The sequence below is a fragment of the Megascapheus bottae genome, chromosome 12 (genome assembly GCF_031878675.1).
Source record: "Megascapheus bottae isolate mThoBot1 chromosome 12, mThoBot2.hap1, whole genome shotgun sequence".
NCBI classification, from domain to species: domain Eukaryota; kingdom Metazoa; phylum Chordata; class Mammalia; order Rodentia; family Geomyidae; genus Megascapheus; species Megascapheus bottae.
This window is the reverse complement of record NC_143520.1, coordinates 5,341,456-5,366,848: the sequence shown is the minus strand read 5'-3', so window position 1 is coordinate 5,366,848 and position 25,393 is coordinate 5,341,456. Positions and strand designations below refer to the sequence as shown.

The window sequence follows — 25,393 nt, the reverse complement described above, 5'->3', positions numbered from 1 at the left end:
ATCTGTTCCTCTCACAGACTGTTCCAGCCTGGTTGCTGTTTCTACAACTTGCTAAACCCGCTCATGCCTCAGGACCTTTGCAACTAGGAGTTTCAGTCTTAAATATTCTTTCATCAGATATCCTAGGGCCAGCTGCTCACTTCACTCATCTCTGGTAAAATAGTATCATTTTATGAACAAATACCATGTACTCCCTTACTATTTACTATCCCTGCCTCTCCTGACTCTGTGCTTTGCTTTCATCGCAGTCAGTAAGATCTAATAGTGTGAGTCCATAGCTGTGATACTTTTTTGCTCTGACCACTGGGTGTGCTGTGTTCCCAACCTCCTCAGCATCTACAATAATGAGAAGCCCTTGCGGGCTCCTCTATATTTACTCCGTGAGCCATCGGCACTCAGCAATTTTTATATTAAAAAGAAACTTAAAAACCCCTAATTGCACACATTCAATATAATAAAATCCATACATTTATTGATATCACTAGAGTGAAATAGCAACCTGAATAAAAGATGATTTCTGCTAGAATATCTTCTCTATTTTTCTAAAAGTTCCACAATAAGAGAAACCTAACTGATACCTAAAATTTTGAGAAACTTAACTGATAACTAAAATTTTGACAGTACAAACTTTCTAGAAATGTGTGTATCACTAGATATGATGAGAGTACAAAAATAAGTATTTTTTCTGTTGATGAAAGTATTTGTGTTTTAAATTATTTTAACTTGCTTTTAATTTTTTTTTAAAAAAAGATAAGCTATATACTAAGACACATTACTAAGTAAGGAAGCACTGATTTTAAGAAAAGACACCTTTCAAGTCACCTTGGAATGCTGAGGAGGTAGTCCAAAGTGACACTTAGCTCATCCATATTTGTTTGTTCCAAGCATAGTGGAATTGTCAGGATGAGGCCACTTCGTCTGTCCTTTCCTCCTATAAAAAAAAGATATTTTTTTAAAAATTACCTTTAACATACAGTACATAGAAAGTTGTATGTGCCATAGATATCTGAAGACAATGCTAGTAAAACAATTACAACCTGCTGAATGTAACTTAACCTCTTGTACATCACCTGACAATAATTTTTTTTTAAAAAAAGGATTAAAAAACCCAATTGCAAATGTAAAGCATCATCTGAAAAACTGTATGTGTAGTTTATAAATGTTACAGAGATTTAACAAAATCATAACAACTTAGAAAAGAAAAAAAAATTCACACTCAAAATATTCATCTGAATATGTTATCATTTTACTTGTTTTTCAGTTAGTCGGATTCTTAGTATAATCACTTCATCAAAAGTCTACTGCATTGCCTAGCATAATAAGCATTTACAAGTAAAATAAATTTCCATCTAGAAAGAAAAGCTTTAAGTCATGAGAAACAATGATATTATGAGAACTAATAGGCTGGAATATGACCATTTACTTGCTAAGCTGCGCCATAAAAAATGTTAAAATATTATTGAAAATTATTTGGAATATACAGAAAGTGACAAAAAGCTGGAATCACACCACCACATCCAGTTTCCCTCCAGGGAGAAGAAGTCTTTCCCAATTTGTTTTTTCTGCCTGGGTGAGCCTACAACTTTTCATTTTCATCCTCCCACATACCCTGGGATGACAGACACAGAGTACTATGCACAGATATAGATTAAGAAGAGGTCTTAAAAACTTTGCCATCCAGGCTCACCTTGAAATGTGATCCTCTATTCTCATCCTCCCCAGTAGCTAAGGATTACAAACATAAGCCACAGACACTTGGCAAGAGTCTACTTTAGAAACAAAGTAATTATACAAATGTAATAATTTTGAATAATTTTGGTTTAAAATGTTCCCCTGTAACCAAAAAGTTGGAGAATTACGCCTCTAATTATCAAATATCAAGGGAGAAAGCTACAAGAGGTGAACTAAGAGAACTTTCATTTGCTCTTCTGCTCTTCAAAACTGCTAAGTTTTATCTATGCTTAAGTCAACTAAACAAGCAAGTTCTCACCTAAACCAAAATCTACTGGAGAGCTTTCTTTAATGAACAAGCTTAGTCCTTAAGGCTACATTTCTCCACATCCTCAGCTTTCACTAGGGATAAAAATCATCAGTGTAAAAGCATAAGAGAGCCAGAAGACAAGAGCAAAAAAACTTCAAAGATAAGTTGTGATTCAGCTGCACAAGGACAGTATCGGGGATTCAAGAATGTTCCTGATAAAAATTTAGCAATGTCATCATGATTGGAAATAAACAAGCATTTTGATATTCTGCTGAAGAATTCAAATTGAAAGGATCTTCCTGGAAGGGAAATCTGACAAGCCCAAATACAAACTTATATGCATGGTCTTAAGGCAAGAATTTACATTGCTAATCTTGTAAAAACAGGCTACAAATATCAGTACTTATAAAAGCATCAAATGGATAAATATGGAATAAAATGTCAAACAGTAAAGAAAAAAGTTTTAAAAAATAATTATTTCTTAATGAACCCACTACCTGAGGAATGTAACTATAACCCTTCTATATACCACCATGACAATAATATACAATCAAAGAGAAAAGGGGGAAAAAAAAGAATTGTATAAACCACAAAATAAAGAAAAATAAAGGAAGGAATGGTTAGAAATGGGGTTAAAATTTTGAAAGGGGTAACACAGATCAAGATATAGTGTATACTGCTTTGTTTAATGCCAAAAATATTCAATTCATGCCTTAGAAAATTAAGAAAAGTCAGGCTGGGAGTTTAGCCTAGTGGTAAAGTGCTTGCCTCGTATGCACTAAGACCCAGGTTCAATTCCTCTGAAAAAGGCCGGAAGTAGTGCTGTGGCTCAAGTGGTAGAGCTCTAGCCTTGAGAAAGCCCAAGGACAGTGCCCAGGCCCTGAGTTCAAGGCCCAGGAATAGCAAAAATAATTAATAATAATAATAATAATAATAATAATAAAAGTTGAAAAAGAAAATTAAGTGAGAGCAAGGATGGATTGGGAGAGATAGGTGAGAATGTTGTAAGAGGTAACACTGATCAAGACATACTGTATTATAAGCTGATTTGTTGAATGGTTAACTCCTTTGTTCAACTGCTTCAAGATAATAAAATAGAAAAAATTCTAAAATATACATAAAGTGCAGAATAATAATACTAAAGCAATTCAATTTCTTATTTCTTACAATGTACATGAGGCAACCATGTCAGTTTATAAAGACATAATATTTTGAGGGGGGGAAAGGACATTAGTATTATCAACACAATTAGAACACAGACATCAGAAGAGAATTAAAGAAAAAGATAATATCCAAATAAAACCCTAACTTGGCAGAGCCATACACAATTGCTATGTATAGATTTATTCAATTTAATTTGAATTCCATGAAATTCACTATTTCAATGTCCCATATCACGACATCAAACCAGTAAACTGTCTCACAGTTTCTCTATGTCCACCTAAGCTACCATATGCTTGATGCTAATAAGTAAAAATAATGCCAGGTACCTGCAGCTTCCAACAATAAAGAAAAAGAACACCATAATTGGCAACTCACATTGCTGTGCACTACTGCTGTCTCACAGGAAAATTGAAGTCAGAGGCTAATTATGACTAATTACTGATTGCAAAACAATCATTTAGATGACTACTAGTCAATTATTAATTATCAGCTTTTACTTAAGAAAAAACAAAGTATAGCATCTGCCTTGTAGAGGTCATTTTAATCAAATTACAGGATAGAATTAAATTGGTCAGAAATAATAGCTCACCATTCTATTTTTTTTAATGCCTTTGAAAAAACACCACAGGAAAAATAAAATCCATGTCTGTCAAGCTTATCAAAGAGTTTAAATAAGTTTATATATCAAACATATCAAACACTTTGAATTTCAGAAACATACCTGAAAGGAAGGCTAGTTTTTTCTTCAATATGGGCAATATTACTGAGGCCTCCATTTCATTCCACTTGTTCACTTCTGAAAACACAGAAAGGTGAATGTCAATTACAAGATAGCAATTGGAAAAGTATTTCCATGATGGTTTATTCCAGGGTTTTCAATCTAATATTTTGAGGCATATAAATGATTTTTGTAAGACCTTGTCTTGTGTATTATGGATCAGTTAGCAGAACCCTGGTCTCCACCCATTAAATACCATTAGAGTTTCCCTGGCCTCTCCCACAATTAGACCTGACAGCCAAAATAGTTCCAGACACCACCAAATGATATCTAGTAAGCAAACATCACAGCTGGTTGAGAATCACTGGCTTAATTATTTCTCAGAGATATACTTCCAGGCTAGAATACTATCTGGTACACAGCAGTGCCTCAATACATTATTTGTAGAAAATCTATTGAATAAATCAATTAATCAAGCAGTCAATCTCCTACTGCTTTCTTTACTAATATTGTAAATGATAATTTTAGGTTAACATACTTAGTCTTCACAGTGTTTCTGAGGTAAATACAACTATTACCTCTATTTAATAGAAAAATCAACTGGGACTCAGAGAGGTTAAATAGTGTTCTCAAAAACCACACAGCTTATCAGTGTGAAGGAATTAAGAATACACAGGCACTGTGGTTCCATAAAGACAATTTCACATCACACTATCAGCTTATCAATAAAACAGCTCTGAAAATATCCAGTGACATCAGAATATTTAAATATGGAGTTCTAAACTATAAAAAAAAAGTGTGAGTGTGTGAGTGTGTGTGTGTATGTTGGTCCTGGGACTTGAACTCAAGGCTTGGGCAATGGCCCTAAGCGTTTTTGCTCAAGGGTAGTGCTCTACTATTTTAAGCCACAGCTCCACTTTTTTTTTTTTGTACTTAATTGGAGATAACAGTGTCATAAACTTTCCCGCTCAGGCTGGCTTCAAACAATAATATCCATACCTCAGCCTTCTGAGTAACTAGGATTACAAAGGTGAGTTCACACCTGTAATTCTGGCTACTCAGAAGGCTGAGATCTGAAAACTGTACAAATTTCTAGGAATTTCCTGATGTGAATATCTTTTATTATTCCTATATATCTGAGTTTGTGCTGATAGAGTGACATGTGAAAGACTATCTTATACAAGCCCAAGATAAAGCTGGTTACAAGAACATCAAATTTTGGTTCGAAGCTTACAACATTCAGCCCTACTCTTCCAAATTCTGGGGAGATGAGAGGGGATGGAGCCTCAGACTATCCTTATGGCCAGTGATTTCACCATCCATACTGACATAATACAGCTTGAAGACTTTGAAGCATCAAACACATTAAGGTTCTAGAAAGGTGGCACATGGAAAAGATGATGTAGGCTCTATGATTCCCCTTGATACCTTGTTCTACGAATCTCTCCTATCTAATGAATTATCAACCCTGAGAAAGGTATCAGTCTTTTGAGAGCCTCATTTTGTAGCCAATTTTGGCAAAAATGCATTGACTTGGGGGCTTAAAGCATATCACTAATACCCAAAGTGAGGTCAGTTGGGTGAGTTGGATTCCTTTAACTTTGAGTACAAACATTAGATTTGGTACTTAGTACCAGAACCAAACTGAACTAAACTATAATGAATTAAATTGAAGTAAAGTGAATTGAGTTAAACTGATCTGAATATAAAACTATGTCCTCTTTTGATTCATGCTAAGGAGGTAGCATCCCATCAATGCCTTTATATCATCAATGGAAATACCACCACAGAGGATAAATAATATCTAAGAGTTTTTATGAAATTATTTTTGACCTCCTGACTCTTTAAAAACTACAATCAAGAAAACAGCTCATCTAGTCTATCAATTTGATGCACCCATCAAAGAATTTCAAACTTAAGGGAATAATTCACTTTAGAAGTCACTTAGTGATAGAATAACAACAAAAAATTACTTAATAGCCAGATTTTTACTATCTGATTTTGAGCATACATTCTGAGCTGCTTTTTATTCCTATATTTTGAGCCAATATTCCCATATTTCTCATTTGGTAAACTGAATAAGACACTGCTAAGAAATCTCTTTACTCTTAAGTTAGCTAGAGAAAGATTCTGTTTTACTCAACGAAGAAATCTGATTGAAATAAGAAGTGAAAGTAAACCAAGAGCTAGTGGACTGTACCAGATCATTACATGCTTCTTTGTAAAAAAAATTTTACATTCTTTTTAGTGAAAATAATCAATGCATCCAGATTTTAACCCTAGCCACACTTAATCCCATTAAGAAACAGTTAAAAACATCTAGACTCTTCTTTCTTTCCCTTTCTTTTATTGTTCCACTACAGATGGGTAATAAAAAGAATGAGTACTATACTACTAGCTTAAGTTAAATATAGTTTTTCAAGTTTTTTTTCAAATGTTAAGCATTGCTACTGTAAGTAAAAGTTGTTTCTCTAGTTATTTAAATACCTTGTCCAATTAAAATTAATAATGTGCAAAATACATAAAATAAAGGAATATCTTATAAAATACAGCAATCTGCCTACTATCTCCATGATACAATGCCAAATAATACATAGATACTGGTTCAGGGCCATTCCAGTGGGGATAGAACACCACTTTTCACAAGAAAAACCTTGCTGAACCAAAATATGTGAGTATATAATGTATCTATAAATAAATAAGTATATGAACCAGTAGTGGAGAAAAAAACCCTTAACCTTGAAGTCCCAACCTTACTCTAACTACCCAAATGACGATGTCTTGAGGAGGAATCAAACACATGGTTTTGTTCCAAGCAGCTCCTCTCAACTTTCTACTGAGTTAGCATCCAACACATGACACATGTTGCATGCTGTATGCTGGAGAGAGACCCACTCTACTTAGGATACAAGCATGGTAATGGGTGGTGGGCAGCCATTAGAGGGCAGCAGAGGATGTGCTGAGCCCCTGGAAAAGACGATTACAGGTCTTTTAATCAAGGCAGAGAAAATTACACTTCAGAAGAGATTATAACTGATGCTATGAGTGGTGCACTGCCTCCCTCAATAAGTAGAAATTAACCAGTTTACTTGGAAAATTCAGTTAGAGTCTTTGAAGAGCGATTTTTCTAAATCAACCAGTTTACTTGGAAATTATATTTTTTAACAGTGAAAACAAATAAGGATTGCCTAAAGCTAATGAAATCATCTCTAGTAAGTCTATATTATGTAGACATACAATGGAAAAGAAGAAAATCAGAACACAAAGCTCCCTTGAGATAAGTACTAATGTATAGCTGTCCCTAACTTTATATTAGATAGACTTTCAACCGTTGTCACAGAGAAAGAGCAATCTTACAGGTTAAAAAAAAACGCAAGCACATATACAGCATTAATTACTACCTTTCAGGGTTTGGCCCTCCACATATCAATATATGAAGTTCTGTGGAAGCAATTATTACTCAACTGCAAGATAATCTAGAAGTGAAGTAGAATAACAGTAAAAAATTCATTTAATTTTTGTGTATGACTTTAATCTGCATTTACAAAAATGCAGTTTTAAATGAAGATACAATAAACTGAACAGATTCAGAATAAATGTGGTAAAAGGCAACAGTGTTACTCACTAGAAACTATGTTGAAAGTTAATGATACAACTTGTGGGTGAAGATGAGAGGGAAAAACTGGGAGAGATTGTCCAAAGGAACACACTCATTATATAACTTAGGTAACTTATATAACTTTTATAAGAGTGGCAATCCCCATTCCCTCATGTCTCAATCACCCACAAAACCTCCTAATACAACTTAGGTATTATAAAGGTATATCACCTTTAAAATAGCAATAAAAAGTCAAATGTAATAAATACAATTAAAATGATGAGGCAATGCCTAACTTCCTGCACAATACAAGAATTAAGCAAAAATGTAACATCTCCTCAAATAAATTTTGTGGTTCAAGCACTACCACACAATACCAATTTTACCAGAACAAGACCCAGCATATTCAGTGATGGAGCACAAAAGAAGAAAACAGGAAGAAGAAAAAGAGAAAGCGACTTGGGAGTCTGAAGTTTTGACATTATGAAAATGTCTTCAATTTATCCTGAGATGTAATTTTACAATGATGAGTATAGTGGGACATTGAAAGTTTTACACTGTAATGTCAAAAATTTAAAAGTCTGCTGCTAATGATAATAACAGCCCACCGTAATGACCAATAAGTGAACTACTTTTCCACTGCACTCTTCTCTACTCCTTTTCCACAGGAGCCACAGCCACTATTATCTACAAAGTCAGAAAAGAAAGGAAGTTAGCAATGCTACTAGGCACATGCCAGCTGGAAATCCCCATTTTTGAAGGTCTAGATTCCAAAATTCCTTAACTGCATGGACTTTTTTTTTAATCTAGGGATTTTCTTGTCAATGGTAATTTATTAATAAATCCTTAAGCGTCTGGTTGCTTGTTTAGTGAAACAAAAAAATTACCTTTAGAAAAGCAAATTACAGTGATGGAATTGTGGGAGGAAACTAGATTCTCCTGGTTACAGAGAGCCTAAAGTGGAGATCTGGTTCAAATGCTAGAGCACTAGACTAGAGCATAAACACTCAGGGACAGTACCCAGGCCCCTGAGTTCAAACCCCAAGACTGGCGGCACACACTCACAAAAAAAGGTGTATGTTGTAGTTTCTGTTAAAACTACCAAACACTACTAAACATACTACGGCTCCTTTAATTTGTCCAATAATTGAAATGCCACTTCACTATCACATTAAACTAAGGACACATGGGGAAAATAAAATATTTATAGCATAAGCATTCCTTTCACTCCTCATAAGGACGGTTAACAAAATTAGCAATCTTTCCCAAGCAACAATGTCTCTGGCTTCAGCTCTTTCAGCCTTAAGATTCTGTTCCCCAAAACAGACAGTTCTGAAAGACAGTTTAGTCATAATAATCATGGTTTTAGAACCACAACACAACTCTCCACCAGCCACTAACTAGCTAGGTGGTTTGGGGCAATTTCTTTACTTTCTTTTAAGGAGTCATCACTGAATCTAGCTCATAGGATTGAGAACTAGGTGTGTTAACTTGTATAAACAATGTCTACTACTCATTAAAATAGAAGCACTAAATAGATGGCATCTACTTTGAACAGTTAAACTTTCCTTCCTCCATTAATTACTGGTTTACTAACTCGTAGTTTAATACTAATGACTCCACCTAGACCACAGTCAAGAAATTCTCATTAAAGCATTCTTGGTCCAAGAGAATAACAATCCCAACCTTATAAAAAATAACATGTACAGGTTTTTTTTCCTGTTCCAATAATATAATCTCATCTTCAGGTATGAGTCTATCATATCTCCATACAATTCATTAATGTCATATTTTATCCGATGAAAAACGTAGCCACAGAATATCAATTTGTTGAAAGTCATATAGAAATAAACAAATTTATAAATCATGGAGTTGGAATCATAGGTCATCTGCTACAACTTCTTCATCATTTCATTGAATTGTATAATTAAAATAGGTGATTTGGATCAAGAGGTATTTGCTCATACACTGACATGTTCCAATTATAATCCTTTGTACAACTACTTAAGGATAATAAGAACATAATTTTAAAATAGGTGAATTTTATAGTACATAAATTTTACTTTAATGAAGCTGCAAAATTTTTTAAATAAGCAGCAGAATTGTGCATTTTAAAATCAGGAAAATCTGGATAAAAATGATGTACATTTTAAGAATTTTTAAAACCTCAAAATCTGTAAGCAATATGCTCCAGAAAGTCTATAAACTGAACTGCATATGCTTAGCAATTTATCTCGCTGACTTCCACTATAATTAGAACATACTGCAGCTGCAAAGATAAATCTTTTTAAACACTGCACATTCTGGAAGATATTAAGCTTATTTTTATAAAGTGTCCCTTATCTTTTAGTGACATGTCCACATCAATAAATATATCTAGATGTCCTAGTTTTCTCAAGGTGCCATGATATCTAAGAATGGGTAGCTTATAAATAATAAATTTTCTTCTCACAGTTCTGGAAGCTGGAGAAGTCTTAAGATCAAGGCACCAGCTCACCATCCGGTTGGCGAAGGAAGGCATTTAGACATGGCATTATCTCCACAATTCACATGGCAGAAGAATGCAACAGCAAGGAAGAATACTCCTGTTAACTTGGAGTCCTTTTATAAGAGTGGCAATCCCCATTCCCTCATGTCTCAATCACCCACAAAACCTCCTAATACAACTTCCATGGGATTAAGGCTCTGCACAGGAATTTTCATGAACAAGAAGATAGTACTGGGATTTGGGCAAGGACTGCATACCTGGAATAAGACTGGCTATTTAAAGTAACTGTTTGAAATAGGTGAAAGATAGATAGGGCTTCCTTTTCCTGTAAAACTGATTAAATCTTTAAGTATACTAACAGTGTAAAGAGGAAGCTGTAATCTCTTAAAATGTATATTTGAAATCAGCACTATTTTTTTTTTTATTTTAAAATAAAGAGAAGGGGCCAGGAGTTTGGCCTAGTGGTACAGTGCTTGCCTAGCATGCATGAAGACCTTGATTCAATTCCTTGGTACCACATATACATAGAAAAAGCCACAAATGGAGCTGTCACTCAAGTAGAAGGGTTCTAGCCTTGAGAAAGGCCAAGGACAATGCTCAGATCCTGAGTTCAAGGCCCAGAACTGGCAAAAAACTTAAAAAAAAAATGGATAAATAAAATAAAGAGAAAACAAGAAATGGACCACACATCCCCATATTTACCATTACAATCTAAAGTTCTTTCTGAAAGAGAATTTAGATTTTTGTACCCCATTTAAAATTGCCTAAGAAGGAGACCACAACTGATAACACAGTATTATAAAGAAGAAGGTGTGCTGGGACAGGAGAGTCAACTAAATTCCAGCTCCTGCTATGTTATTGGCATTGGAGACATTTGCTCCTGTCCCTTAAAGCCTTTCTCTGTGACTGTACATATTTTCTCAGTTCTCTCTCTCTCCCTCTCTCCCTCTCTTTCTCTCTCTCTCCCTCACACACACTATCTCACACACACATACACACACACGTACACACCCAATATATATATATATATATATATATTTATTTATTTTTAATGGTTAACACTACAAAGGGAAAAAAATTTATATCCAAAATGCTCACCCACTGTGGCAAGTAATCAGTGGGTTGTTCAGAAGAGCAGGAAGATGTATTTGGTAAGGAATATAAATGTCATAAATTTAAGATTGATTTAGAAAATACAATGCAAAATTATGATCATAACAAGTATTAACACTTAAGAGTGTGTTCTAAATTTAACAACTATTATTTACTCAGTCAATAAAATCAAAGAAGGAATTTAAAGGCATAGACAACTCAAGGAGGCAGTCATGATAGGCAAAATTCCAAAGGCAAATTTTGTACATTAACCTGACTGGCTAAGTTTCAGCCAACTATCTGGTTAAATTTTATTTCTAATATGCCTAAAAGTAGTTCTGAAAGAGATCAGCATCTGAGCTGAGGTACAGCTGAGGAAGACAGCCTTTCCCCTAGTCAGCCTACATTATTGAATGTGTTGAGGGCCCAAAGAGAACCAAAGGAATAGAAAGATTGAAATCCCTACCTAATAACTTGAACTAAAACCTTAGTCTTCTTTTACCTTGTAGTGGATGGAACTTATACCACTGTTGTTCCTGGTTATCAAGCCCTTAGACTTATACTGAAACTTGTATCACAGGCTTTCACTTGCAGACAACAAGTACAAGAATATATGGCATGTGCCTTTTGGGATTATAAAGAAGAGGAAAGATGATACACATTTGTCTGTACAAAATAAACAAATTAGATAAATAAGAAACTCAACCCAGTAGACCTATGACCACCTAATTTTCACTAAGGGAACAAGAAAAATAAGATGGAAAAAAGAAAGCCTCCTCAACAAATAACACTGGCAGAATTGTTAAACACCTGTAGAAAACTAAGGATAGCTCCTTATATACCACCCTGCACCAGAATCAACCCCAAAAGATAAAAAATCTGGAGGTAAAAGCAGACACCCTAAAAATATTAGAGGAAGGAGTAGGAGTACACTGGGGCTCCTTGGCACACGTTGAAACTTTCTTAATAAAGGCCCAGAAACACAAAGGAACCTAAGAAAGTTTGGACAAATGAGACTGCATCACACTGCACAACTTCTGTATGGCAAAGCACATAGGCAGCAAGATAAACAGAAAGCTAAAAAAGTGACAGAGATCTTCCCTAGTCATACAACAGACAAGAGCCTCATATCTAAAATATACTTAGAACTCAAAAAATTGATTGCCCCTGAAACAAATCCTCAAAGAACAGCCACCACATTAATAAGTGGACTAAAGACTTAAAGAGACTTCTCTGAAGAAGAAATAAGAATGGCCAATAGACACAGGAAGAAATGTTCAACATCTCTGGCCATAAAAGAAATGCAGATCAAAACAACTTTGAAATTCTACTTTACCCAAGTTAGAATGGTCATGATCAAGAAATCTAGTAACGAAAGATTGTGGCTGGGATGTGGCCAGAGGAAATGCTATTACATTGTTGGTAGGAGTGTAAACTTGTTCAACCACTCTGGAAGGCAGTATGGAGGCTCCTCAAGAGGCTAAACATAGAGCTCCCCTAAGACCCAGCAATGCCACACCTGGCTATTTACCCAAATCACCACAAACAAGGCCAAACTAAAGCTACCAGCACATCCAAGTTCACTGCAGCATTATTTACCATAGCTAAGATACTGAACCAACTCAGATGCCTCTCAATAGATGAATGGACCAAGAAAAATGTGGTATATGTACACAATGGAATTTTATGCTGCCATCTGAAAGAATAACATTGCCCCATTAATAAGGAAATGGAAAGACTTGGAAAAATCATATTAAATGAAGTAAGCCAGAACCAAAGAAACATACTCTCATTTATAATAATTTATAATAATTAGTATGTGTCTAGGATTGTCCTAGCAAAGGATCTCAATAGCTCAATAGCTATGTATGTATGACTAAATAAGATGATTCTAAGCAAAATGAACTGTAAAATGTGGAAACAAGAAGTTTATGTTTGTGGTTGTTTTTAATGTACTATGTAAAGTTAATTCTTTTCCCTTTTGTTTTCCCCCCCTATGGGTTTATCCCCTACTGTCACTTTATTTGATATTGGTACCCAGTGTATTGTATATTTGATTATCTGCATTAGGGAAGGGAAGAGGAACACCAAAATGGTGAGATAAAGGACAAAGGGTAAACCAATGTAACAGCGATACTCACAAGACAAGATGTTGGAAATGAACTTTACAAACTGAGGGAGGGGTCTAGGGGGGGGAAGGAAAAGTGGGAGAAAAACATGGCAGGGGGTAACAATGTTCAACAAGAAATATTTTCACAGTCGACACCAACAGTGCATACCTATAATCCTAGCAACTCAAGAGGCTGAGATCTAAGGATCTTGATTCAAAGCCAGCCCTTTAGAGTCTCAGTTGAAGAGTTCAGGGACAGTGTGCCCAGGCCCAGAGTTCAAGCCACACAACTGAAAAAAAGAAAAGACAAAAAAAAGTATTCATTACCTTGTGTGTGTACCTATAACCCCTCTGTAAATCACCTTGACAATAAAATTTAATTCAAGAAACAAAAACAAAAGTGCCTGAGCAAGGCTCAAGGCAAGGAGTACAACAAGAAGAAAGGGGAGGGGGGAGAGGAGGAAGGAAGGAAGGAAGGAAGGAAGGAAGGAAGGAAGGAAGGAAGGAAGGAAGGAAGGAAGGAAGGAAGGAAGGAAGGAAGGGAGGGAGGGAGGGAGGAAAGAAGGAAGGAAGGAAGGGAGGGAGGGAGGGAGGGAGGGAGGGAGGGAGTGGGGAGGGAGGGACTCATAAGGAAAATTTCCTAGAGTAGGAAGAGTGAAGTGACAGGTTGGAGATGGAGTGAAAGAAATGGGAAATGATTAACACTTTTCTTAGCATACCTTCCTTATAGCTCTGATTCTGGGAACTGCTAATTTCTCAGCTCAAAGAAAAACAAAGATAAGAGGAGAGAAAAACTCAAATTGAACAGAAATGAATGCCTTTATTGATATTTTACATGACTATCATAACAATACTAACAGAGGGAGAAAGAAGCCAAGCAATTTTAAGCCAAATACTTTTACTATTCACAGATTGTAAGCAAAAGAACTGAAATAAACACTGAAATTCCAATAAATGGGTTTCTTACAGTGTTAAACAGTTCTGAATTACCTCCTGTGTATTCTAAGATTGAGCAAATAAATAAGCAGACCATGACTAACAGAAGCCAGGTGTCTCTCTGTTGAAGGGAGCTAAAACATGGAAAGTGAAGATCAAAAGAGCCATAGTAGTAAAATTTAGAAGAGAAAAGAAAATACGCACTAATAGTTTTTAATATTGATTAAAATGGGAGTGGGAGGTGCCCTAGTGCTGTGCACTGAAAGGGCTCCAATGGTTAATTTTATGTACCAATTCAACTGAGCCACATGTTGTCCAGATAATTAACTGAACATTAATCTGGGATTCTGCGATGATATTATGGGGTGGTATTAGCAACTTAATTTGTAGAATGAAGCAAAGCACCTCTATGTCAGTGGGTTTCATTCAATCAATTGAAATCCTGACACAAAAATAAGACTGGCCCCAGTAACAGCCTTTTCTCTTGCAGATTGCTTTCAGAATCCATCTACACTATCAATTCTTCCTACTTGACAGCCTTAAGTAAGCCATCGGCATCCTAGACCTCCAGCCTATTGGCTACAGATAGGATCTGCCAGCCTTTGTAAAGATATAGACAGATAGATTACATACATGATTATGATGATGATGATGATGATGATGATAGATACATTCACAATTACACAAATAGATCAATCTCAATTTATATATGTCACCCTATAGCAGATTCTGAGATTGGATAAGCAGTATGTTCAAATAAGTTGCCTAAATCCTGATGACTCAAGAACACTTGTTACTAAGAGGTTTATAGGCACATATCAAAAGGACATGGATGATTCATAAAAGAATCATAGCTAGCTAAATGTTAAACCTAATGAGTAGAAATTATATTAAAAACAGGTTTTGTCAGAGCTTTCATTTCTTTACAAATGTTGCAGTATCATTCTAATGAATGAGAAAAATTCTATTGTGTATATATGCCCCATTTTCTTTATCTATTCATTCAAGGAGGGGAATCTGGGCTAATTCCATAAACATGGTTATGTTGGTGGCTTTACTGTACCCTGGTTTGTAATCTTTAGGGTAAATGCCAAGGAGTAGAATTGCTAGAACACAGGGTTGTTCTATGTTTAATTCTCTGAAGAATTTCTACTTCCCAACCCACAGTGCATTAGGGCTCCCTTCGGCCACATCCTCCATAGCATCTGTTACTGTTTTCTTGATAATCACCATTCTGAGGTGAAGCAGAATCTCAATATTTTTTTGATTGGCTTGAGATGTGGATCATTTCTTTATGTGTCTATTTGCCATTTTTACTTCCTCTGAGAAGATTTTCTTTAACTCATTAGCTCATTTATTTAAATGAGTTGTTGGTTTTTTTGCGCATTTAATTTTTTAAGTTGGTTTTTTGCGCATTTAATTTTTTAAGTTCTGTGCATATTCTGGATATTAGGCCATTTTATGATGTGTGGCTGACAAGTCTTTTCCCAGGCTATAGGCTGTCTTTTTAGGTTGTTGGTTATGTCATTTGCTGTAGAGAAACTTTTGAGTTTAATGAAGTCCCATTAAATCTGTTAAGTGAAGTAAGTCACGATCAGAGAGACAAAGGACCCGCCTTTTCCCTTATACACTGATGCCAGATTAAGCTTAAAATCTCATAAGTAAAATACACTGGATAGTATGCAAATATATAAACTGAAATATTGTAGAGTCACAGGAGATCTCAAATAATGCAATTCCTTAGAAAGATAAAATCAAAACAACAGGAATCAGCTACTCAAATGGGGGGGGTCAAAGGGAAAGGGCTGGACAATAAAGAAAAGAGGAAGGAAAATGAAAACAAAATTCCCATATATATCCTATAATATTAAGAAGAGTAAGAGAAAGTGAAGGAAAGGGAGGGATGAGTGAGAATGTTGAAAGAGGTGATACTGATCAAAATGTATTGTATTCATAAACTGTTTTGTTAAATGGCATCCCCTTTGTACAACTACTTAAAGATAACATTTAAAAAATAAAAACAGGCTTTTAGGTAGCTTCAATCACTCATCTCACATGTATATTAATTACAAAGTATAATTCTACATTGGAGAAATGCTGAGAGATATCACCACAACCAGATAAGAGTGTACATCGCCAGGAATGGAACAAAACAGCAGCATAGGCTCCTGATAGGACACACAGAAACACCACTTCTGCAGAATCTCAGCCAAAAAGCACAGCCAAATTCTAATCATGAGGAAACGTCACACACATCCAAGTGGTGGAATGTCTAAAAAAATAACTGAATGTGTTCTAGATTTAAAAAGCATGAGAGATATGACGACAAAAAAAAGTAACACATAACCATGAATAGCACCCTGTACCAGGGAAAAAGGTTTTCTTTTACTTAAAAGGACTTTAGGCCAGGCACTGATGACTCATGCCTGTAACATTAACTACTTGAAGCCAGCCTGGGCAGGGAAGACCAAGAGGCTCTTACCTCCAATTAACTACCAAAAGACTGGAAGCAGAGCTGTGACTCAAGTGGTAGAGAGCTAGTCTTGAGCAAAAGAGCTCAGGAACAATATCCAGGCCCTCAGTTCAAGTCCCAGGACCAGTGCACGCCCATGCTCACACACATGCACACAGGAAGGACATTGCAGTACTCTTATCAGTAACTACCTAATTTTTGTTATATTGTGGAAAAAAGAAAGAAAGGGAAAGAGGGAGGGAGAGAGGGAAGGGGGGAGAAAATATGGGATTTATTTGTATCATGAGATTCAATGGGGGAAATGGGGAATAATGAAGTATTTAAGAATAAAGAGATATGATATCTATAAATCACTTTCAAATGGTTTAGAAAGGATATAACATTTATTTATTAGTTAAAGCAAGTATGGAAAAAAAAAACAGAATTTGAGGTGAAGGGTGTAAGGTCTGCTGAAAGGAAATTCCACGCAGTTCAGGAGAGGAGGATTTATTAGTGAGGAAAGAGCAGACTCTTGCTGAGCAAGATGGAGTCGGCGAGCAAGAGAGCTTATGGCGGGAAGTGAGAGATATATAGGGGGAGAGGTACAGCCACAGGGGAACTGGATGTGATCTCAGAGGATGGGGAAATACCTCAGAATGGGGGACCTCCCACTGCCCCCAGGCATGCTAGTTGCCAAGGTTTCAGGTGTTGGGCGGGGATTTCCAGGGTGCAGGAAGAGAAAGCCAAGGGAAGAAGTCATTTCTTCCAGGCAGACCTAACCTTCCCACCTTCTGATAGTTGTAAAGGGGCACCAATTCTTTCTGGCTACTTCCTGCTGACAAGGGGCATCAACATTGAGGGTAGAAAGTTAGGAAGCTGTCCGTCCAGAAGAAGCAGTAACAGTTCCATGGTAGTGAACGTGCATATGTGTCCTTGGAAGAAATTCAAAAGAAGTCTTAAGAGGCAGGGGTCTCATCTTCAGGGATGTGAGACACCTTGGAGTCATAGAAGGGGCAAGAGCAGGAGCCTTTTTCACTCTTGATAGAAGAAACCACTGTGGTTGTCCATTGAGCTAAACTGCCGTGGGAGCGGTCAGCAGGGGCCTTAAGGATGTAAACCAGACAGATTAAGAGTCTTGAGAAAGACTTGATCCTCAGGCAAAATTCGGGGAGAAGGAAAAGGGCTTTAAGAGGCTGAGGGAGCCTTAGATATGAGATAGCAGGATAAGATTAGAAAGGAATGTAAAAAAGGAAAGTTATCTATTCTACATGGGTAGTTGCAGAGCAAGTAAGAAGGCCATCTACACCCACCACTGAGATCTGGGAAGGAAAAGACAAGCAGGAATACTCAAGTAACAACGAATAACTGGCTCCCATATCCAAAAGAAAGGATACAAGTAGCTTGCCTGCATTCTGGAGACATACCCTGAGCTCTTCCATTGTGATGCTTGTGGGATCCAGTGACCCTGGGCAGCATCACACTTCTGTTGCCAAGCTGAGTATCTGGGATAAGTTGGGCTTCTCCCCATGTGTGGGGGGTTATGGGAAGGACTGGCCCACCTTGTAGAGACGAGGAGGGACAGTCGACTCCCCAGTGTCCCGGCTGTCCACACTTTGGCAGGGTCCAGATGGTGGTTGTAGAGTAGGGCAAGCTCTTGCCCAATAGCCTTCCTTGCCACACTTAAAGCATGGTCTGGGTGGTGTGCATTGGGCACCTCTTCTTTGAGGAGTCTGAAGGGCAGGCAGCAATGAGCTGGCAATTTTTCCTATTATGGGCAGTCTTATCAGCTTTTTATCTGTTCCTCCCGGTTGTTAAAAACCTTAAAGGCCATGCTCACCAGATCTCCTTGGGGGGGTTGAGGGCCATCCTCAGTGTTTTTCAAATATCAGGAACTGATTGGGAAATAAAGTGGGTATTAAGGACCAGTACACCTTCTTTTGACTCTGGGGCCAGTTTAGTAGAAGACTGGAGTGCCACTGTAAGGCGATCAAGAAATTTGGCCGGGTTTTCAGTGGGTCTCTGGGTAACCTCCGTTAGTTTATCATGGTTGACTGCATGGTGGGCTGCCTTCTGGAGGCCAGCTACAAGGCAGGTTACCATCCTACCTGTGCTAACCCTTCCAGGTGCATTATTTTGGTAATCCCATTTGGGCTCTTCCCTGGGCACAGCTGTTGCCCCTACTGGGAAAGTATTGTCTAGGCCGTGGGTTTCGTCAGCATGTGCCTGGGCTGCAACCCAAACCTTTTCCTTTTCTTCAGAGATAAGGGTAGAGGACAGGACTGTACATAAATCATGCCAAATGAGGTCATAGGTCTGAACAAGGTATTTAAACTCTTTGGTATAATTATTAGGGTCGTGGGAGTAAGATCCCAGTCGCTTCGCGATCTGGGAAAGATGGGTCATTGAAAAGGGGGCCTGCGCACAAAAAATTCCATCCGCCCCTGCCATCTCTCACAGAGGTAATAAGGTGGCTGCTGGAGGCGGTGAGCCACCAGTGCAGGATTGGGTGTGAGCTTTGGGAGGTGAGATAGAGAGGGAAGAAAAGGAAGGCTTCAGCTTGGGGAGGAAAAGCAGAGTCTTCAATGTTGACCAGGGGATCAGGCACTTTAGGAAGAGGCTCCAGGCTCTTAGGTGATTTGGCAGGGACAGGCTGCCCCTGTGCTAGGAGATTAGGGAAAGTTGAGTAGGATTGGTAGAAAGAAGGGCAAGCATGGAGAGCAAAGAAAGCCTGAACATATAGAACCTCTGGCCATTTACCATTGTGTTGGCAGAAACTGTCTAAATTCCTGAGAATATTATAATCCAAAATCCCATTTTGGGGCCATTGAGACCAATTTCTAGCCTATATTTTGGCCCAGACACAACTGCAATAAAAGATGAGCTGTTTTGGCTTTATGGAATCTCTGAGTAGAAGAACATCTAAAGAGCTTAAAAGATATCCCAAGGGGGTGTCCCGGCTTGGGTGAGACTGATGAGACCCCACTGTACTAAGAAACACTAAGAGAAAGTGAAGTCTAGTAAGGATGGGGGGGTAGTCAGTGAGGAGGTAGGAGAAGACTTAGTGAGGACATGGGGGGTAGGCCCAGTGGGCGAGGACATCAGGGAGGGGGGAGGAGTCAGTGTGGACATCAGGGGGTGGAGTCACTGAACATGGGGCAGAGCCAGTGAGATCAACAGGGGGTGGATTCAGTGAGGACATCTTGGGCAGAGTCAATAAGGATGTAGAGTGGAATCCAATCTCACCAGAACAGATTGGGGGGAGGGGGGTATCCGGGTCTTAAACTAGACACAGGGAGAGAGCCCTAGGCAGGGGAGGGCGGGGGTTAAAGTAGACAGAAAAGAGGCCTGCAGGCAGGAGTCACTCACCAGGTGCAGACAGGAAACATTACAGCGAACGCACCCCAGCAATGGGAAGGCAGAGGTCTGGGAGTGGAGTTTACTTTCTCTGGTCCAAAGTGGGGGGGGGGGGGAGGCGGATTGACCCTGGAGAAACAGAGGGGATCCAGTGACTCCTGACCCTCTCCCCCATCCGAGTCAGGCACCAAATGTAAGGTCTGCCGAAGTAAACCCCACACAGTTCAGGAGAAGAGGGTTTATTGTGAGGAAAGAGCAGACTCCTGCCACCCAAGATGGAGTCGGGCAAACAAACTTGTGGCAGGAAGTGAGAGATTATATAGGGGGAGAGGTACAGCCACAGCAGAAGTGGATGTGACCTCAGAGGATGAAGAAATACTTCAAACTGGGGGACCTCCCACTGCCCCCAGGCATGCCAGTTGCCAGGGTTACAGGTGCTGGGCAGGGATTTCCAGGGTGCAGGAGGAGAGAGCCAAGGGAAGAAGTCATTTCTTCCAGGTGGACCTAACAAAGGGTATATGACAATGAATTTTCAACCTTTATATAAATCTAGGAATATTTCAAAACAAAACTAAGTAAACATCCACACATTCATATACACTGTGAAAACCTAAAATTACTTTTTTTTCCATTCTATTTTCCATAAAAATTTCCACATTATCTGCTGCCTCTACCATTTTCCTCAACAGCATTTGTGTGTCAAAACAGCATAACCTCTAGTAGACGTCCTTTTTCTGACTCTCTTCAGTTCACCCCTCACACAGGCAAAATTAACTACCTTACTCCTCTACTTAAAAGCTCTGAATGGTCAGTCATCAAGGCCATCTCTTCTGACAGTCCTCATCAGCAAGAAACCAAACACAAGACTTGTGCTGGTAGCTCACACCTGCTAATCCTATTCAAGAGGCAGAGATCTGAGGACTGCAGATAAAAGCCAACCCAGAAAGGAAAGTCCATGACACTTTAATTTCCAATTAATTACTGTACTTTGTCTCCTAGCTGTGACCTTCCCACATGTGACAGTGTGACATAGGCAGTCAGTCACTTTATCTCTCTCCCAATGGGAGCTTGCTGAGCAGAAGGATCAAGACATTACTGAGAATGCAAAAGATCCTCAAACAGTAAGTACAGACATATTTGTATGCACATGTCTACCTACTATATGAGTATATATGGGTAAAGGATAGAACCTTACAAAAGGCTCAATCTTTATGTGGAAATCTATAAGCTTAGAAAATGAAAAGTTAATTTGAATATACATTTTATAGGGGAAATGTAACTGTTTGTGCCCTGAAATAACAAGTTTGTGATTGCTAGTCAATACAAATCAGAACACATCCTAGACTTAATAAGTTTCTTTAGCACACAATGGAACCCAAGCCAATATCATTTTTAAAATTTCATTTCATTTTCATTTTTTATTCTATAATCAAGAATACACTGTTATCTAAAGCTAAAAACATTGAATCCCTCCAAAACAAATCTTCAAAGAAACACCATCCCATTAAATGATGGGCCAAAGACTTAAAGAGACAGACTTCTCTGAAGAGGAAGTAAAAATGGCCTATAGACACATGAAGAAATGCTTGACAGCTCTGGTCATAAAAGAAATGCAAATCAAAACAACACTGAGATTCCACCTCACTCAAATTAGAATGGCCATTATCAAGAAATATGATAACAACAGATGCTAGTGGGGAGGTGGCCAGGAGGGATTGCTATTACACTGTTGATGGTAGCATAAACTCATTCAACCACGATGGAAAGCAGTATGGCAGTTCCTCAAAAGACTAAACATACAGCTCCCCTATGACCCAGCAATGCCACTACTTGGCATTTACCCAAAAGTCCTGAAACAAGGACATACTTAAATCCACTAGCACAACGATGTTCATTGCAGCACTATTTACCATAGCAAAGATATGCAAACAATCCAGATGCTCCTCAGTACATGATTGGATCAAGAAGATGTGGTACTTACACACAATAGAATTCTATGCTGCCATCAGAAAGAATGACATTGCCCCATTTGTAAGAAAATGGAAAGACTTGGAAAAATCATTTTAAGTGAAGTAAGCCAGACCCAAAGGAACAGAGGCTCAATGGTTTCCCTCATTTGTAATAATTAGTATACACCTAGGACTTTCCCAGTAGAGGATTGCAATAGCTCAAAACCTAGGTACTAAATGAAAGGATCTCTAGGATATAGAAACAAGAGCTTTATCTTGTGTGATTGTTGTTCTTAATGTACTATATGATTTCTCTTCTCTTTTTTTGCCCTTTGGTTAATCTCATATTATTATTGTATCTTACATGGTTACCTGGTATATTTGTTTATTTGAAATAGGAAAGGGAAGAAGGGAAAACAAGACAAGTGGGAGGGGGTTGGGAGAGGGAAATGTGGACAAAAACGATGAGAAGGGGTATTATTATGTGAGAAGCAATGCACCTACTACCTGGCAAATGTTACTGTAACACCTCTATACATTACCCCAACAATAAAAAAAAAATTTAAAAGAATACACTTTTGTTCACAGACTTTTCAATCAAGAATTGAGACCAAAATAAATTTTGAGAGTAAAATAACATGAAAAACAAAAACGGATTTACTTTGTAAACAAAATAATCATCTTTTTCAGTCAAAATATATAAGCAGTAAGTAGTCTCTGATTTAAACTCAATTCTATTTAAAATCTAATCAGTCCTTTATCTTTTTCTTGTTCCAAAACTAAGCTGATTATATAGTCAGAAAGAAGCTTAAAGGAACACAGTATAAATGTTATATTTGTCCTGCTTTTCAATACATACAATGTAGGAGGAAATGAAATATTTTTAAATCTTAAAAAAGACAACTTTAAATCATTAGTGACAAAAATCCCATGTAAGTGCTTCTCTCAACAAACTAAGGGCCACAAAGATGAAAAATAATAACTAAACATGAGCCCATGAACTCCATTACTGATTATCTCTGGAACCTACTAGCCTAATTGTCCTAACGGCTCCTCCTTATGACTTTGTCTTAAGAGTTTGACATTTTTTTTTTAATCCCTGCTTATTAGGCCATTCTGTATGAGTTCCCATGATAGCCTACATTTTTCAACCAAAAAAAAATTGGCATCTATTAAAGGTTTATGCTGCAAGGTGGTCAGGGATTAAGGCAATTTTAATTATCTTTGACCTTTCCCTACAAGCCTCAGGTATGTGTCTTGAATACAGAAGAAACTCAGAGAATGTAAGAAAAACAGCTGAGATCATTTAGATATTTTTTAAGGGATCATTTCTTAATGGATTTGGATTATTCTATTTAAGAATTGGGACAGTGTTTGGTTTTCAGAATAAGCACTGGCAACCACTCATCTGTGCCAAACACAGCAATAGGTCTATCTTCGGTGGCACTTACACATGTCCCTTCAGCAGACTGGCTTATATACTCTTCTACTTCTATTCTTCTATTCTTCCTATGGACTTAGTAGCCTTATCTCCTCATTTAAAGAGAAAGCCCCAAACATGGCACACAAATTTTGAAATTACATCATAAATATTCTGCACACATCAAATTATACAAATAAACCCATAGAAAACTATTGGTATAATAGAAAAAAACTCATGTGCTCTCATGATTTTTAGATATTCTGTGATTAAAACCCTTTAAAATCCTTAGTTTCCATCAAAATATACTCATGGCATGCACTACCATTTAGGAAACAAGAAAATCTGACAAGATATCTGACAATAATTCAGAAACTTTCTTATTTCATTCTTTAAAAGTAACAAAATACAAAGCACCAGCTCCCCTGTAGTAGTCTCTCAGTCACATCAAGTTCTGCAAGAAATTAGAAACTTCAATTCTCAAAAGGCGGTATTTTATAATTTTCTTCTGTATTGTGCTTATAAAGGTCATATATGAACTGAATATGTGTTCCAAAAATAAATAAGGAACTAGAGCACCTAATTTCCTCTTTCTCAGAGGAAATTTTGTTGTCACAAAACATAATTGAATTTTTATCTTTGATCCTTTTTCTGTACATTCTCTATTATTAACTGGCCTCTTTTCTCCTTTCTTTCTAACTGCCCTTCCGTTCTCAGCCCCAACTTGCTATTAATATTTGAAGCAAAAAAAAATCATGTCTCCTAAGTTAAATATATGAACTACTTAGATGCCACATGCCTGTGCCAGTCTTATCAGATATTCCAAAATCTCATTCCTCACTACAAGGCTTAATTTCTCTGCTCTAGTTGTTAACTTTTTGTTGACAATCAGTTGAGATTCTTATACTCTTAGCTATTTATTTTTTAGGGAGACATTTTATAGTTTAAGCCAAGTACCAGTGGCAGATACCTGTAATCCTAGCTACCCAGGACGCTGCCCTTGAGGAAAAAGTTCAAGAGACACTAACTAAAAAATAACCAGCCGAAAATAAGACTGGAAATATGACTGAAGTGGCAGAGTGCCATTCTGCTAAAGGCAATGCCCTGAATTCCAACACCTCATACCACCAAAACCCAATTTAAAAAAATTATTTAGTTCAAATAAGGAATCCTTAGGAAGATATATTCCCTACACTAGTCCTAAAAGTACTTTTTAAAAAAGACCAATGGAGAATTAAAGCAAATCTTTGAAAAATGATACTGATCTTTCTCATTTTAAGCTGCTGAAAGACATACTATTTGCTAAAAATGTGTTCTCGTTGTAAACAGATCATAGTTCATGTATTGCTTTTTACTACAAAGAAAGTTTTCAAAAAATTAAGATTAAAAACTTTGAAAGACCAAAATTGAAAGTTGTACAGATAAAAGCATTCTAAGGAAAAATAATAGAAAGAACTGAAACCACTGATGTTTAGTTATATCTTGAGTTGCTTGAAAGCTTTCATAAAACATCAATGCCAAGGCGCCAAACCCAAACCAACTGAATCACAAACTATGGGCTGGCCATAATGTACAGCTTTATAAATGATTTACATGTACACTTGGCTCTAAATCATTAACTTATCTAGTATTTCAATGCTTAAGTTCAGTACACAGCAAACAGTAGGTCCTCCACATGTTGGTAATACAAATATTTTAACATCCAAAATTACAGTGATTACCTTTGCATTGAAAGGAACAGAAAGCAACGATAGTGTGGAATATGATTATTTGGACGTTTTATAATAGGTCCATCTTACAATCTTCTCAAACAGTTGGTGATAGAGTCAACACCTAATAGTGCCAAAGTTACAAAAGTAACCAGCACTAGTGCTGAGATAAAACACTGAGCAGTTCAGGTAGAACAGATGTACAGGCTGGCCTGGAGCCACAATCTTCCCAATCTCTACCTCACGAGTATTGGGGCATATAGGCGTGCACCACCATACCCTGCTGTTCTCTTATTTCCTAAATTAGGTTTGACAGATGAAGCAAAATTCTTTTCTAAATTATGTTTGACAGTTAGAGGAACACTGTTCTAAATGTATATACAGGAAATTTTTAAGGTAATTACACTACAAATGAAGAAGGA

General features: G+C 37.3%; 1 protein-coding gene across 5 annotated transcripts in view; it reads right to left on the bottom strand.

Moving 5' to 3' along the window:
- Sestd1 (SEC14 and spectrin domain containing 1) overlaps positions 1–25,393 on the bottom strand; it is a 102,820-nt gene that overhangs the window by 60,171 nt on the left and 17,256 nt on the right. For 2 of the 5 annotated variants that reach the window (XM_090342538.1, XM_090342540.1), the window contains exons 2-3: positions 3,867–3,941; positions 823–931 (exon numbers count right to left, since the gene is read on the bottom strand). In XM_090342538.1, coding sequence (XP_090198664.1) covers positions 823–931; positions 3,867–3,921 — 164 coding nt within the window. In that variant the 5' untranslated portion in view covers positions 3,922–3,941. Of the gene's footprint in view, positions 1–822; positions 932–3,866; positions 3,942–7,264; positions 7,309–13,320; positions 13,442–19,905; positions 19,973–25,393 lie in introns of those variants that run through there. The other 3 variants (XM_090342536.1, XM_090342537.1, XM_090342539.1) reach the window with 3 other exon arrangements.